We start from the raw sequence: 14,435 nt of genomic DNA on the forward strand, positions 1-14,435 counted from the left end.
ATCTTTCTTTGCTAAGGAACATTCAGAATAAATTTTACCTTGCAGCTTCACATGGAGCTGTATCATGAATGTTATATTTAGTTTGTTTTTATCTGAAAGAAGGAAACTCGGAGAGGAAGATTTTTGTTGGCCACGTTTATTTTGTTTTTACTTAAGGGAACACAGAGCCAACCGGACTGTGCAGTGCTGGATATACATGCATCCTGGGCGCCGCTCTGCCAACCCCAACTGATGGCATTACTGGAGATAAATGTTCACCAGGTTTCTTCTGTACCAGTGGCAGTGTCACAGGGCAGCGTTGCCCAAAGGGAACCTTCAGGTATTGTTTATCAGTTGGTAACTATTTAAGTGCAGAAAATGTAGATTTATTACCAAGATTGAATCAAAATACACAATAATATTCCTCACGTATATGACTGAGGTCTGATTCCCCAGCTGCTCCAGGAGTCACAATGGGCAGAATCTGTTCATGCCTCTTAATAGGCATTTACTTTAGCCCCAACATCGGGAAGATGTTTAATGAGGGTGCAACTTTAAGAAGCTGCCAGAAACATATCTAGCTGCTGCTCAACTGGGACGTTTCTTCTGTCCGTTTTTAAACCAATATTGTCACGTATTGATGCTAATAATAAAATGGAAAAACCATTCCACCCAACTAAGATTCTTCCACTTGTTGCAGACGGTTGTGGAGCAATGTTTTTTCAATTTCACCATTTCAATGTATTGCTCATAATATTCCTTGCAAAACATGGAAACATTGGTGTTTTTGACATTGGTTTTGTAAAGTATGCAGAGACAAAAGGTCACTTTTCATTCACGCAGTTCCTAAAAAATAAGATAATGAGATACATTGAGGTGAATTTTAATGCCTCAAAATGAGCCAATTACAGTCAGATGTTAACATTTTTAAAATTTGAAATCTACCTCCAACCTGCACTCTTAATAGAGGCAAGGTGAGTGGTCAATAGCCAACCTGCATTCTGGAAGGGGATGGAGCAAGGGGCTTGTTGCAAATTTAAATATTTTGATGTGACTGGCAGACTGCGATCTAAGCCATCTAACCTGCTTTGTATCTATGTTAAGTGCCTTTACAGCATTGCTTGTGGGCCAGGAGCAACAAAACTGCACTCCCATCCCCTCCCCGCACCAGAAAAAGAACCTTGGACGGAATTTGAGTTGGGCCGCCTCAAAGGTGCGGAATGCTCCGCACCTTCAGGGGCTAGGCTGGTGCCGGAGTGGTTTGTGCTGCGCCGGCCAGTGGGGAAAGGGCTTGGCGCCACGCCAACCGCCGCCAAAGAACCTCTGCCAGCCGCCGCGAGTTGCCGCACATGCGGGAGCACCAGCGTGTGCTGGCGTCATCCCAGCGCATGCGCAGGGGGGATCTTCTCCGCGTCAGCCATCACGGAGGAACACAGCAGCCGACGCGGAACAATAGAGTACCCCCACGGCACAGACCCGCCTGCAGATCGGTGGGCCCCGATCGCGGGCCAGGCCACCGTGAGGGCAGCTCCTGCGGCCAGATCCCCCGAGGACTCTGGAGGCCGCCCGCGTAGCCAGGTCTCGCCGGTAAGGACCTACTCTAATTTACGCCGGCCGGTCCGGCAAAGAAAAACGCGCGGCCACTTGGCCCATCGCAGGCTGGCGAATCGCGGGGGGGGGGGGGGGGGGGGATGTGTGCTGCCAGCGGCCGCCGACCGGCGCAGCATGATTCCTGCCCCTGCCAAATCCCCGGCGCCGGAGAATTCGGCAGCCGGCGGAGGCAGGATTCGCGCCGTCTGCTGGCGATTCTCCGTCCCGGCGAGGAGTTGGAAAATCCCGCCCCATGTCTCAGCCAGGATTTTGGAATTGAACTTATCAGCTTCAGTGGCCTGTTGCAGTGTCCTCTCCACCCAATTTGGATTTCAGCAGGCTGATATCTGGGAGGGGAACCTATCAAGGTCAAGAAGCACAAGCTTCAAACCACATTCAGGGAAGCCAAAACTTCCTAGTTTCCCATCATAAACCTCACTCACGTAACCCACTCCTATTAACATACAATCAATTAACTTGTACAATTCATTTTCCATTGTATTTGTTTCCGCTGTAAACATTTGGAGCTATACCAGTTGGTCTTTTGGAATATGTCATTTGGTTTTGTGATTTTTGACAGTGAGAAGCAAGGATTGTCAGAAGCTCACCACTGCCAGCCTTGTACCCCTGGAAGTTTCTGTGCAGAAACGGGTCTTACCACCGTGTCGGGACTATGTTGGGCAGGTAATAAATTGAGTGTATAAAGTATCACTGTGAGCCTTAATGATTTCCATTAGAATTCCTGAATGCCTGTGCATAACTGGTAAGGTAGCTGCAGATAAATTGTGGATCTTTCCAACTACCAATTGGATTTCAACCAACCAAATAGCTTGGGAGTGTTGTGGGTGTTGGTTGAGTCAATGGCATAAAATACCTCGGCATTTAGTATTCCTGTGACCTGCCAGAAGTGGTTCTTTTGTGTTTCTTAGCCTCTCTCACCAATGTATTTATTAATATGAATCCATACCACATTTCAATCGAGAAACTAAATGCTGAGTTTATAATCTGTGTTATCACTTTCCAATCATTATTTCCTCCTCCTTTAGGATTTTACTGTCTTGAGGGATGTGCAACTCCCACTCCCATTGCATCTGTCTTTTGCAACATTTGTACCTCTGGTCACTTCTGTCCCAATGGTACTGCCCTCCCTGTCCCATGTCCACCTGGAACATTCCAATCCATGACAGGGAGAATGAGTGAGCAAGATTGCACGCCGTGTCCATCAGGTTAGTGTTGATTGAATAGTATTCAGTTATAGCTGGTGTTTTGGTGTTTCTGGTGATATTGGAACTGGTATTTTAAGACTCTATTTCTTATTACATTAGTTTGAATTTATTCTCCACTGGGTTGGGTTGAATCATATCAACGTTTCTATAAGAACAGGTAATTCCTGTTTCTCAAAGATAGCCTGTGATCCTATATCAGGAATGTCACGTGATGAGCCTATCTGACTGTTTCTGCAGGTTTCTATTGTAAGGAACCAGGCAAGGACAGTGTGGAAGATTTTTGTGAAGCAGGATTTTATTGTTTGAAGGGAGCAAAGACTGCAACTCCCCTTGATGGCCTTACAGGTACCACATTTCATTCTCATCTATTTTTATTGACTCGTGCTGTATAAACAATGAGTAAATGCCGGCGTCTCTTGAACTATTGGCACAAATAATGAAATGTCTACCAATGCCAATAGAATAGTTCATGATCTTGGCACGGTAGTACAAGTGGATAGCATTGTGGCTTCACAGCGCCAGGGTCCCAGGTTTGATTCCGTGCTGGGTCACTGTCTGTGCGGAGTCTGCACGTTCTCCCCGTGTGTGCGTGGGTTTCTTCCGAGTGCTCCGGTTTCCACCCACAGTCCAAAGACGTGCAGGTTAGGTGGATTGGCCATGATAAATTGCCCTTAGTGACCAAAAAGGTTAGATGGGGTTATTGGGTTACGGGGATAGGGTGGAAGTGAGGGCTTAAGTAGGTCAGTGCAGACTCACTGGGCCGAATGGCCTCCTTCTGCACTGTCTGTTCTATCTATGTATTTCCTAATTCTGTAAATCAAATAAATGTCAAAGCATCAAATAAGGTGGATAAATAGAATTAAGGTACCAATCAGCTAATTTAATGATGCATCCGGCCCCTGTTTCTGTGCTGCTATCTCCAACCTGCCTAACCTGTATCTGCACTCAACCATTGCCACCCCTTCTCCAACAATCTTCCCTTCGAGCTTCTGAAAGCCACCCGACACAATCTCCAATTCTGAAATTTCAAGCTCGCCTATTCCCGCCAGCGGGATCTTCAAACCCTGCCGAAGTCCACTGTGTTTTTGTATGGCTCACCCACTATGGGTGGGGGGGGGGGACATAATCGCCCTCGGCGGGACCAGTAGATCCCGCATACAGGAGTAGATTTTTGTGAGGCAAGGGTATGAGGTGATATGAAGCAAAATGGAGTTTTTGTACAGATCCCCCGTAATTATATTAAATGCCAGAACAAGGAGCTAAAATATTCTATTCCTATTCCAACTAGTTACAGCCCACATAACGGCTTGATGATTTGCGCTCCGGGAGATTTGTTTAATTCTCCCCATGTGTGCGTGGGTTTCCTCCGGGTGCTCCTGTTTCCTCCCACAGTCCAAAGATGTGCAGGTTAGGTGGATTGGCCATGATAAATTGCCCTTCGTATCCAAAATTGCCCTTAGTGTTGGATGGGGTTACTGGGTTATGGGGATAGAGTGGAGGTGTGCGGTTGGGATGGGTGCTCTTTCCAAGAGCCGGTGCAGACTCGATGGACCGAATGGCCTCCTTCTGCACTGTAAATTCTATCTATCCTCTTCCTGTTTTCCTAATTGCCTTTGTCTTGTTTTGTCCAAAGAATGAATATGGAATGAGAACCTGAAATGCTTTAAAAATATACAATGCAGGGGCGGCAGGGTGGCACAGTGGTTAGCACTGCTGCCTCGCAGCGCCAAGGACCGGGTTCAATCCCAGCCCTGGGTCACTGTCTGTGTGTAGGTTGCATATTCTCCCTGTGTCTGCATGGGTTTCACCCCAAACTCAAAGATGTGCAGGGTAGGTGGATTGACCACTCTAAATTGCTCCTTAATGGAACTTTAAAAAATATATATATACTATTTTTAAAAATGTATATGACAATGCAACTGTTGAAAAAGCATAGAGAAATGTAACTCTAAGTTATTTGCAAATAAGAATGGTCACAGAAAACACATTGAGGTGAAATAAAAGCATCAATCTTTCAGACATGCTAAAAAGACAGCAGTTTCTTCACCATTGAGCAGTTGATCATCATTTTTGTGAATCCAGGTGACATTTGTCCTGTTGGTCATTATTGTCCATTGGGTTCTGCTGGCCCCATACCATGTGAGGATGGGACATTTGTGAATTATACAGGGGCTGAAGAATGTGATGTCTGCCCTGCAGGGCACCTGTGCACAAATAGGTAAGGTATGAAGTAAAGGTTGCAGGTTTTATTTTGCCTCATCGAAAGATTGTATGCAGGAACAATTGTGCCACTGCAACCTTTCATCCAGGTTGTCACAAAGTGAAATCTGAACTTAACTGAAGGAAGAAAATTAGGTACAGGTGAAGAATAAAAGATTATAGGAAGTAGAAGAGCCGTTAAGAAAATCTGAAAGAATAATGTGAGTGAGAAGTATGAAATGAGACCACAAAATGCACCATGCAGAAATAATTGGACATCTGAACAAGCATTGTCATATTTACCAAGCGCACAGCAACTCGGAGACAAAAACAGATGTTTTTGGCAGAAATATATATCTTTTTTTTCGTCAAAATTTATATAAAGATCCGTGAACAGTTGAGTAAAAAGCATTTGTTGGTCTGGAACCCCCCGCTGTTTCAGAAGCAGTAATCTGCCGTTAGTTTTGAATGGATTGCCCAATTAGTGGCCAAAGGATGTACTCACCATCCAGTTAAGAATGGCGGGCGGACGCCAACATTGTATGACCAATCGGAGGGCGCCCTAGTGACCGAGGTGAAAGTGGCAGAGAGAGAGAGAGAGAGGGAACCTCACAATGAAGACAGCCTCTGAAGAGAAACTTGAATTTGGATTTTTTTTTTAAAGCCACAGCACATTCTGCATCCACCAGGAGGCCACCTTATTCAGCTACCTGTTTCATGGCTGCTATAAGGGGCTCATCCACCAGCTGAAAAATTCCAGTCGGTACATGGGAGAGGTCTCGATTGAGCCCTTAGTTACCTCAATTGGCCAAGGGCTATTCTGCTCCCGACATAAACTTTCCAAAATTACGCACCCACCTGCCCCCTTTTTCACCCCCATCACCCTCTGAAAATTCTGCCTGCAGAATGTTATGGCCTTTCTTTAAATTTACAGTGCTTCATTCTCACGAGCTACGCAGAAATATAAAAGGTTTGGCTACCTAGTAATTTGAAGCTATAAATTCTGTAGGTCAATAAAGCTCTAATGCTTACTAAAGATTGAATTTTATGGGAGTCAATTTGGTCTTCAACAATGGTGTGAAGTTTTATTTATTTAGCGAATGCAAAGTCCTTAAGCCAGACTTTCTGCCAGTCTTGCTGTGTTGGGTACAGATAGGCCTCTGCTGAGTCTGTGGCTTGGACATTTTTTCCGATAATAATCTTTATTAGTGTCACAAGTAGGTTTACATTAACATGGCAATGAAGTTACTGTGAAAATCCACTAGTCGCCACACTCCAGCGCCTGTTCGGGTACACGGAGGGAGAAATCGGAATGTCTAAATTACCTAACAGATGATGCGGTGTATAGTTTGCTCTCTCCCACAGGTATATGGGGGCTGGTGCAAATGCCCCATCTGTGAAAGTGAGCCAAGTAGGAGTTGTGGCCGGTCCTGAACCTGCAAAGGGTGGACCACTCTTTCCTTGGAAAGTTGAAATCAGGTGGCTGAGAGTTGGGTTTGTGACCAGGGGTGCACTACGGCATTGTCGCACATGACTCGGTGACGTAGCAAGCCGTTAAATCTCATGAGTCTGTGGTGAGATTAATCCTCACGAGATCTAACAAGATGTTGCGATCTGGACCTCGCCCTCACTGGGCGGAATCCATATTTGCATATTCACGTGAACAGTAAATATGTCTGCACCAGAGTCCCCAGGATCGAATTCTCTCAACTGGGAGACCTCGCCATGGCGCCGTTCAGCACTGGTTTCCACAAATGTGGGCCTTGCAGGTAGTTTTCCAGGCCTCCAGGTGATTGGGCTCTGGGCAGGGTTGTACCCTGGACCCCTGATGCAACCTAGAAGTGTCAACCTGTAAGTGCCACCCTGGCACTGCCAAGCAGAGGCTCCCAATGGTTGCCCTCTGGGCAGGGTGGCACCCTGGCACTGCTGGAGCCACCTTGTTGGCTGGGCACTACCAGCCTGGCAACCTGACAGTGCCACATGGATGTCGGCCTGGCACTGCCAAGGTGCTCATATGGCACTGTCAGAGTACTAGGCTGACAGTGCCAAGGTTCCAGACTGGCATCTTTCCCATGTCAGGGATTGGACTCGTGGGGTCCTGCCCATGTGAGATTGGATGCAGGGGAGTCCGACGATCCCTTTATAGGTGAATTGGGACATTGGGGGGGTCTGAGGGTTGCATCAGGAAGGTAAAGAAATTGAGACTTAATTTAAAAATGGCGTCCCGAACGCCTGCACTGAGGAGTTCTGGCGAGCGGAACTCCTTAAACGGGACTAAGTGGGGCCTCGGTGGGGCGTTCTCTGCTGAGGCCCCGGATTGCAACAAAGTAATGTTAGATAGCATGGTCTTTCTCATCGCTGTGAGCGGTGGGAAACACCCGGCTAAACTCACTCGACAATGGACTCTTGTTGCAATTCGGTTAGATCAGGCCCCTAATTCTTTTCGCTTAACTAACAACATTTCCAATCATCTTTATTTTCATCTCATTTTCTACAGAATGCAAGCTGAGCCATGCCCTCATGGTTCATACTGTCCAGAAGGAACCGGTACCTTCCCACAGCCTTGCCCTGTTGGGACATTTGGAGCATTTGGGGAACTAAGGAAGAGGTCTGACTGCACTCCATGCCTTGGTGAGAAAAATACAAAGTAATCCTTGACTTTGCTGATTTTCCTTCCACTTTCTTAGTAACTTGGAGGCCAAATAATAAACTTCTCTTTCCCACTTGTATTTAATGCAACCTTTAGACTTTCACAAACTCAAAAGATGCATACTATATTGATCAAGGCAGAGTCTTGAAGGAGTTTCCAGTTCTCACTAGCTTTGACAAAGAGACATCCAGACTCAAAATGTTGACTCACTTCTCTCCCCACAGATGCTGTCAGACACGCTGAGAATGTTCAGCGTTTTCGGTTTTCGTTTCAGATTCCAGCATCCAGGGGAATCAGCTTTTACCTGAATGGAATTTATTCACTATATTTCTGTAATTATTTGTTCCACATCCAAACTGTTGTTGGATTGTTGAATCTCCAGAGACCAGGGCCGGCATTCTCCACTACCCGGCGGGGCGGGGGGTCCCGGCGTAGCGGAGTGGCGCCAACCACTCCAACGTCGGGCCTCCCCAAAGGTGCGGAATTCTCCGCACCTTTAGGGGCTAGGCCCCCGCCGGAGTGGTTTCCGCTACGCCAACTGGTGCAAAAACTGGCGCCAACAGCCTTTGGCGCCTGCCGGCGGGCGTCGGGGCTGGCCGAAAGAACTTCGCCCATCCGGGCATGTGCCGGTGCTGACGTCAACGGCCGCTGACGTCACCTCCAGCACATGCGCGGTGGGGGGGGTCTCTTCCACCTCCGCCATGGTGGAGGCCGTGGCGGCGGCGGAAGAAAAAGAGTGCCCCCACGGCACTGGCCCGCCCGCCGATCGGTGGGCCCCGATCGCAGGCCAGGCCACCGTGGGGGCACCCCTCCGGGTCCGATCGCCACACGCTCCCCACAGGACCCCGGGGGCCTGCTCGCGCCGCCAATCCCACCGGCACCAGAGGTGGTTTAAACCACATCGGCGGGATTGGCCTGTCAGCGGCGGGACTTCGGGCCGGATAATAGCCGCGTGGGGCATGGCGATTGGCGCGGGGGGGCACGCCAATCGGCGGGGCGTGATTCCTGCTCCCGCCGATTCCCGGGTGGCGGAGAATTCCAGGCCACGGCGGGGGCGGGATTTACGCCGGCCCCGGGCGATTCCCCGACCCTGCGGGGGGTTTGAGAATTCCGCCCCAGGTTAGAAAGGATTTAATGACGTTTTAAAATCTGTCAGCATGAAGATCTTGTAGATACATGGGCCAAAACTGTGGATCATGTTTTTTAATTTCCAAATTTTAATCATTTCTTGATCTTAAAAAGAGTTAAAAATCACATGATATGAAGACCGTTGTTCTGTGTGAGCACGACAGATCATATAGTTTCCAGGTGAGTGCCTGACTCTAGAGTACTGTGGTCCAATGACACATTGGGCGGAATTCTCCCGCCCCACGCCGGATGGGAGAATCGCTGGGATGCCGCGCGTGTCCCGCCACGCCGCCCCTGCACGCAATTCTCCCACCCCATCAAGCCAGCGCGGCGAGAATCACGGCTGGCTGCTCGGAGAATCACCACTCGCCGTTTGCAAAAGGCGAGCGGCGATTCTCCGGCCCGAAAGGGCCGAGCGGCCGCCCCAACACGACAAGTTCCCACCGGCGCCATCCACACCTGGTCGCTGCCGGCGGGAACTGCGCTGGAACGCTGAGGGGGGGGGGGCGGCCTGTGGCGGGGCGGTTTCCTGCACCGGGGGGGCCTACGATGTGGTTTGGCACGCTTTTTACGCAGCGCCAAGGCCCAGCGCGCGTAAATGACGCGGCGCCGCTCCTAGCCCCCCGGGGGCAGGGGAATAGAGGGCTGGGAGCGGGCTCCGACGCCGGAGTGAAACACTCCAGTTTTCACTCCGGCGTCGGCACTTAGGCTCCCGTTGGGAGAATTGCGCCCATTATGTCACAGGTAGAGCTTCTCAATCCAGGTCCAAACACCATGAGTTCCCAATCTCAGATGACTACTTCCTATAGAGGGGAACAGTAAATTGGTTGCTTCTGGTAGCTCTCAATGTAAGAACAAAATTAGAGGAAGCCTGGAAACAATAAATCACCAATGATTTTTTACTGTGGGATTGCGAGTCACGTATATAGCTAAACCTGCAGTAAGAGAAACACATATGGTAGGAAATTAACATTCCTAATGTAGTTTGCAATTACGTAACCATAAAATCTCTCTTCCTTCATCCTCAGGTGGCTTCTACTGCAGTAGGCCAGGCCTCTCAAAGGTTGAAAGTTACTGTGATCCTGGTTTTTATTGTGAATCGGGAGTGAACACACCTCGGCCTTCAGTGCACTCGGGTCATACAGGGAATGGTGGCGAATGTAGTACAGGTGCCTACTGCCCCAGAAACTCTACAGTGCCTATACCCTGCCCACCTGGAACCTACAACTCAGAAACAGGTACAGATCATTCTTGCCTAAAGTATGAAGACAGGACGCTGCCTTAAATTGGATTAATCTTGAAACATGACCACATGAATCACATCACATATATTCAACTGTAATAACTTGATTACTTGTACATTATGAATAGTTAAAATAATTTGAATTGTACATCTGCTTTTTCTTGATTTTTAATAATTCAAGTCCGTTACTTTCTCTTGTGCCTTGGAAAAATCCACGCTATAACATTTAGCACTTTTTAATGAATCTTCAATCCCAAATTGGACATGCAACCAGAGTGGTAGACAACAGTCCTTTTTAAGTATGGAATTAATGGTTCACTCCAAGTTGTTTGGCCAGCTGAGTGCACATCGATGGCATTAATTATAAACCATAATAAGCTATTTTAATCTGGAGTCAGGGGAGAGGCTGCAGTGAAATCGTGAGGAGTCAAACTCGGATGACACAAAAGTGGTTTTGCTGAAGTCGTCAGCCATTCCCGCCAGCAGAATAGCAAATCCTGTAAAACAATGCCCATGATGAGCCAAAATTCCAAACTGATGACTGGCGGGGGTGCAGAGCAGATTCACCAGGATATTGCCTGGGATGGAATATGAAGAGAGGTTGGATCGGCTTGGGTTGTTTCCGTTGGAGCAGAGGAGACTGAGGGGCGACCTGCTCAAGGTGTACAAAATGATGAGTGGCGTGGATAGGCGGCAGCTGTTCCTTTTAGTTGAGGGGGCAGTCATGAGGGGACACAAGTTCACGGTGAAGGGCAGAAGATATAGTTTGGATGTGAGGGAATACTTTTTTATCTGGAGGGTAGTGCACTGCCTGGGAGGGTGGCAAAGGCAAGTTGCTTCACATCCTTTAAAATGTACCTAGATGAGCACTTAGTCTGTCATAACATTCAAGGCAATGGGCCAAGTGTGACAAATGGGAATTAGGTAGGTAGGTCAGGTATTTTTTCATGTGTTGGTGCCTCGATGGGCCGAAGGGTCTCTTCTTCATTGTACATTTCTGTGATTCTGGCAACTCCAGATTAGCCAAACGTGTCCAAGCTTGTCATTTGTGCGTGCCGACCAATCAGGGCAAGAATTTGAGATCGTGGAGTGCTGGGCAAGCCAATATTTGACATCGCGATTGCCCTGTGAAAGGACATGGAAAAACCTGCGAGCATGGCTTAATCTGTGAGAAAGTGAAAAATGTTGGGGATTGGGTTCAGACAGATTACAACGGCACTAGACCTTGTGGAGCAGGCTGAGGCCAATCAATCCAAGAATGGGGCACTTTTCGTTCACCTGCGAGTGAGCCAGTATGGAGAAGCAGTCATGACAACCATGCACAGCATGGTGGCAGGGAGAGATGAAGCGATGTTGGATGCAATATTTACTTAACCAAGGAAGCCGATGACCCTGAACATTACAATGGATGTCATCGCAATGGATGACCGCTCGCTTGTCAGAGCTGAAAAAGATTTTGCAGAGCTAACTTGCGATATTTTTCAATGCAAAGCTACAGCATTTTACAAAGTTAGGTCATATGAAGATGCAAAATAATTGAATAAAGGCTTTTATACATTCATTGGATTAGTTGCCACTGGAACCTGTTGTTTTTGATATAGACTGTGTTATAAGGCATATTTGCTTTCACAGAGATGAATTGATGTGGTAATAGGGCCTCCTTGACTATCACAAATCTCCACTTAACAAGAATATGTGGGCAGATCCCCTGGAATTCTACCAATTGGGATTTTACTGTATTTGAGATAATGTGCACAGGATTTATTAATATTCCTGTGAAAAAAAATTATACCATTGGGGAAAATTTGAGACGAATAATGAGAATTAATATATATTATGAAACTTAAATCACAAAGGTAGGCTGAAATATGGGGGAGCAAAATTATTTTACTGCCTAACAAGTGAAATTAAATGATAAATAAGCATGGAAATTTCCTTTTCGGAGTGTCAAACGCTCTTTCTACATTCTTCTATCTAACTGCACATGCCTTTGAAAATCATTCAGGTCAGAGCCTCTGCCAGATATGCTTGGCTGGATATTTCTGTTTGGGTGGCACCTCGAGCACCATCCCACTGAAATGCCCATCGGGTCACTACTGTCCAGAACGTACCCGCTTTGGAGAAGAGTATCCATGTCCCCCTGGGACCTACAACAGTTCACCTGGTCAAGAAAGCTCTGCTGGCTGTTTAATGTGCCCTCCAGGTAGGTGCGAATGGTACAGTTGGGAAACATTGGCAGGATTTCTCGATTCTCTATTCCTGCTGGCAGCACGTTCCTTCCCCGGGATGACGAGCGGCTTCAATGAGAATTGACGAGCGTCAGGAAAAGAGAATCCCGCCGCTAGCGAACGGCGCACCGTCAAGAAAGACGCGGCTGGGGTACCGGAGGATCATTCACTTTGACACTCCTGTCATTAATGCCGCCTGGGCTGTCTAAATATAATGAGCAGGAATTTCCGGTCCCGAGGTGGTGGAGGCGGCTCGCCATTGGCCAGTGGTGGGATCTTCCGGGCCCACCGATGTCTATGGGGTTTTGTGAGGCTCGCACACTCTGCCACCAGGGAACCCATCGTGGGGGCTCACCATTGGTGGGAACGGAAGATCCTGCCAGCAGGAAGGGCTTGAAAATTCAACCCACTGTGTGAATTTCTTTTGAGATAGTTCAAAACCATCCAATTTGCCTTTTGTTTTAGAATTTAAAATAATTGTTAAACTTACAAGTTGCAAACAACTATCTAGCAATCATAATACTAAACCAGTCCAGAGGCTATATCCAGTCGGGCTAAACAGTCAGCTTGAAGGGTTTCTAACATTAAAATTGTAAGTCATTGTAAACACGGTTCTTGTATAATGTGCACGGCGTTCACTGGTGGCGGGATTCTCTGTTCCCGCTACTGTCAATGGGGATTCACATTGAAGCTATCCCACCCCACCGGGAAACCAGTGGGGTGCACTGCCAGCAGGACCAGAGAATCCCGTTGCAGGCGAATGGCCGGAGAATTCCGGCCAAATTATACCTAAAGTTTAAGATCACAAAAGAGCTGAAAATCTGAAATAAAACAGAAAATGAGACAAATAGGGAAAGAGTAAAGGTTACCTTTGAATCTCGGGTCACTACATTGATCAGGTAAAAGGGAAATATCTGCAAGGAAAAATGAATGGAAGCACAATCAAGAGAAGTAAACATCTGCAGCGGGATTCTCCCTTCTGGGGACTAAGTCCCCATGCCGGCGGGAGAATCGGCGCCAACCACTTCGGCGTCAACAGCCCCCGAAAGTGCGGAATTCTCCGCATGTCCGGGGGCTAGGTGGATGCCGGAGGGGTTGGCGCTGTTCCAGCTGGCGGCGAAAGGACTGCGCGAGCTTGCGCATGCGCCAAAGGGCCGGCGTGATCTCGCGCATGCACAGAACCGGTGGCATGGTTCCGCACATGCGCAGACCGGCCGGCATATTTTGGTTCTCTTCTCCACGCTGGCCATGGCGGACCCCAACAGTGGCTGGCACGGAAGATCGGAGTTCCCCCATGGCACAGGCCTGCCCACAGATCGGTGGGCCCTGATCACGGGCTATGTCACCGTGGGGGCCTTCCCCGGGGTCGGATCTACCCGCGCCCCCCCGAGGACCGCCCCCGCCGACTTACCTGCCAGGTCCTGCCGTATGGGACCATGCGTAACCCACACCGGCAGGGCTGACCAAAAACAGACGGCCACTCAGCCCATCAGGGCCCGGAGAATTGCTGGGGGGGGAGGGGGGGGGTGAACCCTGCCCCTGCCCCTGCCCCTGCCCCTGCCCCTGCCCCTGCCCCTGCCCCTGCCCCTGCTCCGACCTGTAGGGTGGTCGGAGAATCTGGCTGCTGATATTGTTAGCTTTGTGGGAGCCCATAGCCGTGGCATTAGCAAAATATCCCCTATAAGTTTTTATCTACTAAAAATAGAACCAAATATTTGTGAAATATGTTTTGATGTTTTGTTTTCCAAAATGTTGTCATTTTGTTAGGTCAGTTTTGTGAAAGGAGTGGTTTGAGTGTGCCCAGTGGGAAATGCTCTCCAGGTTGGTATTGTACAGGAGGATCAGTCACAAGCAAACCCTTGCCTCCAGGTATGTGAGAGACAGAGATCTCAAATTATCATGCAGTACTTACTTTTTGTTCAAAGTGAAATTGGTCTGCAGATCCACAATTCATTGCAAAATGAAATTTCTACAAAATGAAATTGCCACAAAATGCTGGAAATGTATTGTGTTCTTGATTTTCTTGATTTTGTGCCCAGGTTCCTTTTGTGATTTTAACTTGGATGTCTTTATTATTTTGGTGTGTGCTTTCTACAAACAGAAAGTTAACCTAACCCTTTTAAATTGATAACTTCCCGATCAACCTTCAACCTCCCCTCCAAATTATCAGTAAAGTGGTGGGAAGCGTTATC

General features: G+C 48.0%; 1 protein-coding gene across 1 annotated transcript; it reads left to right on the forward strand.

The window, feature by feature from the left end:
- Positions 1–2,649: 2,649 nt before the first annotated feature.
- On the forward strand, positions 2,650–14,371 carry LOC119954020 (neurogenic locus notch homolog protein 3-like). The gene is made up of 8 exons (XM_038778796.1): positions 2,650–2,795; positions 3,033–3,140; positions 4,878–5,013; positions 7,492–7,625; positions 9,801–10,010; positions 12,021–12,218; positions 14,011–14,112; positions 14,283–14,371. Exons 1-8 carry the CDS (start codon positions 2,750–2,752, stop codon positions 14,369–14,371), a joined length of 1,023 nt encoding a protein of 340 aa, XP_038634724.1. The 5' UTR covers positions 2,650–2,749.
- The last annotated feature ends 64 nt before the right edge of the window (positions 14,372–14,435 follow it).

This window comes from Scyliorhinus canicula, chromosome 19 (genome assembly GCF_902713615.1).
Source record: "Scyliorhinus canicula chromosome 19, sScyCan1.1, whole genome shotgun sequence".
Lineage (NCBI taxonomy): Eukaryota > Metazoa > Chordata > Chondrichthyes > Carcharhiniformes > Scyliorhinidae > Scyliorhinus > Scyliorhinus canicula.

What these genes read in the sequence shown, in the direction of transcription:
- LOC119954020 (XM_038778796.1), top strand. Translation starts at nt 2,750, where the DNA reads ATGACAGGGAGAATGAGTGAGCAAGATTGCACGCCGTGTCCATCAG. An exon ending in TCCCCTTGATGGCCTTACAG is followed by an intron (nt 3,141 to 4,877) that starts GTACCACATTTC and finishes TTGTGAATCCAG; the next exon opens with GTGACATTTGTCCTGTTGGT. An exon ending in AACCTACAACTCAGAAACAG is followed by an intron (nt 10,011 to 12,020) that starts GTACAGATCATT and finishes AAAATCATTCAG; the next exon opens with GTCAGAGCCTCTGCCAGATA.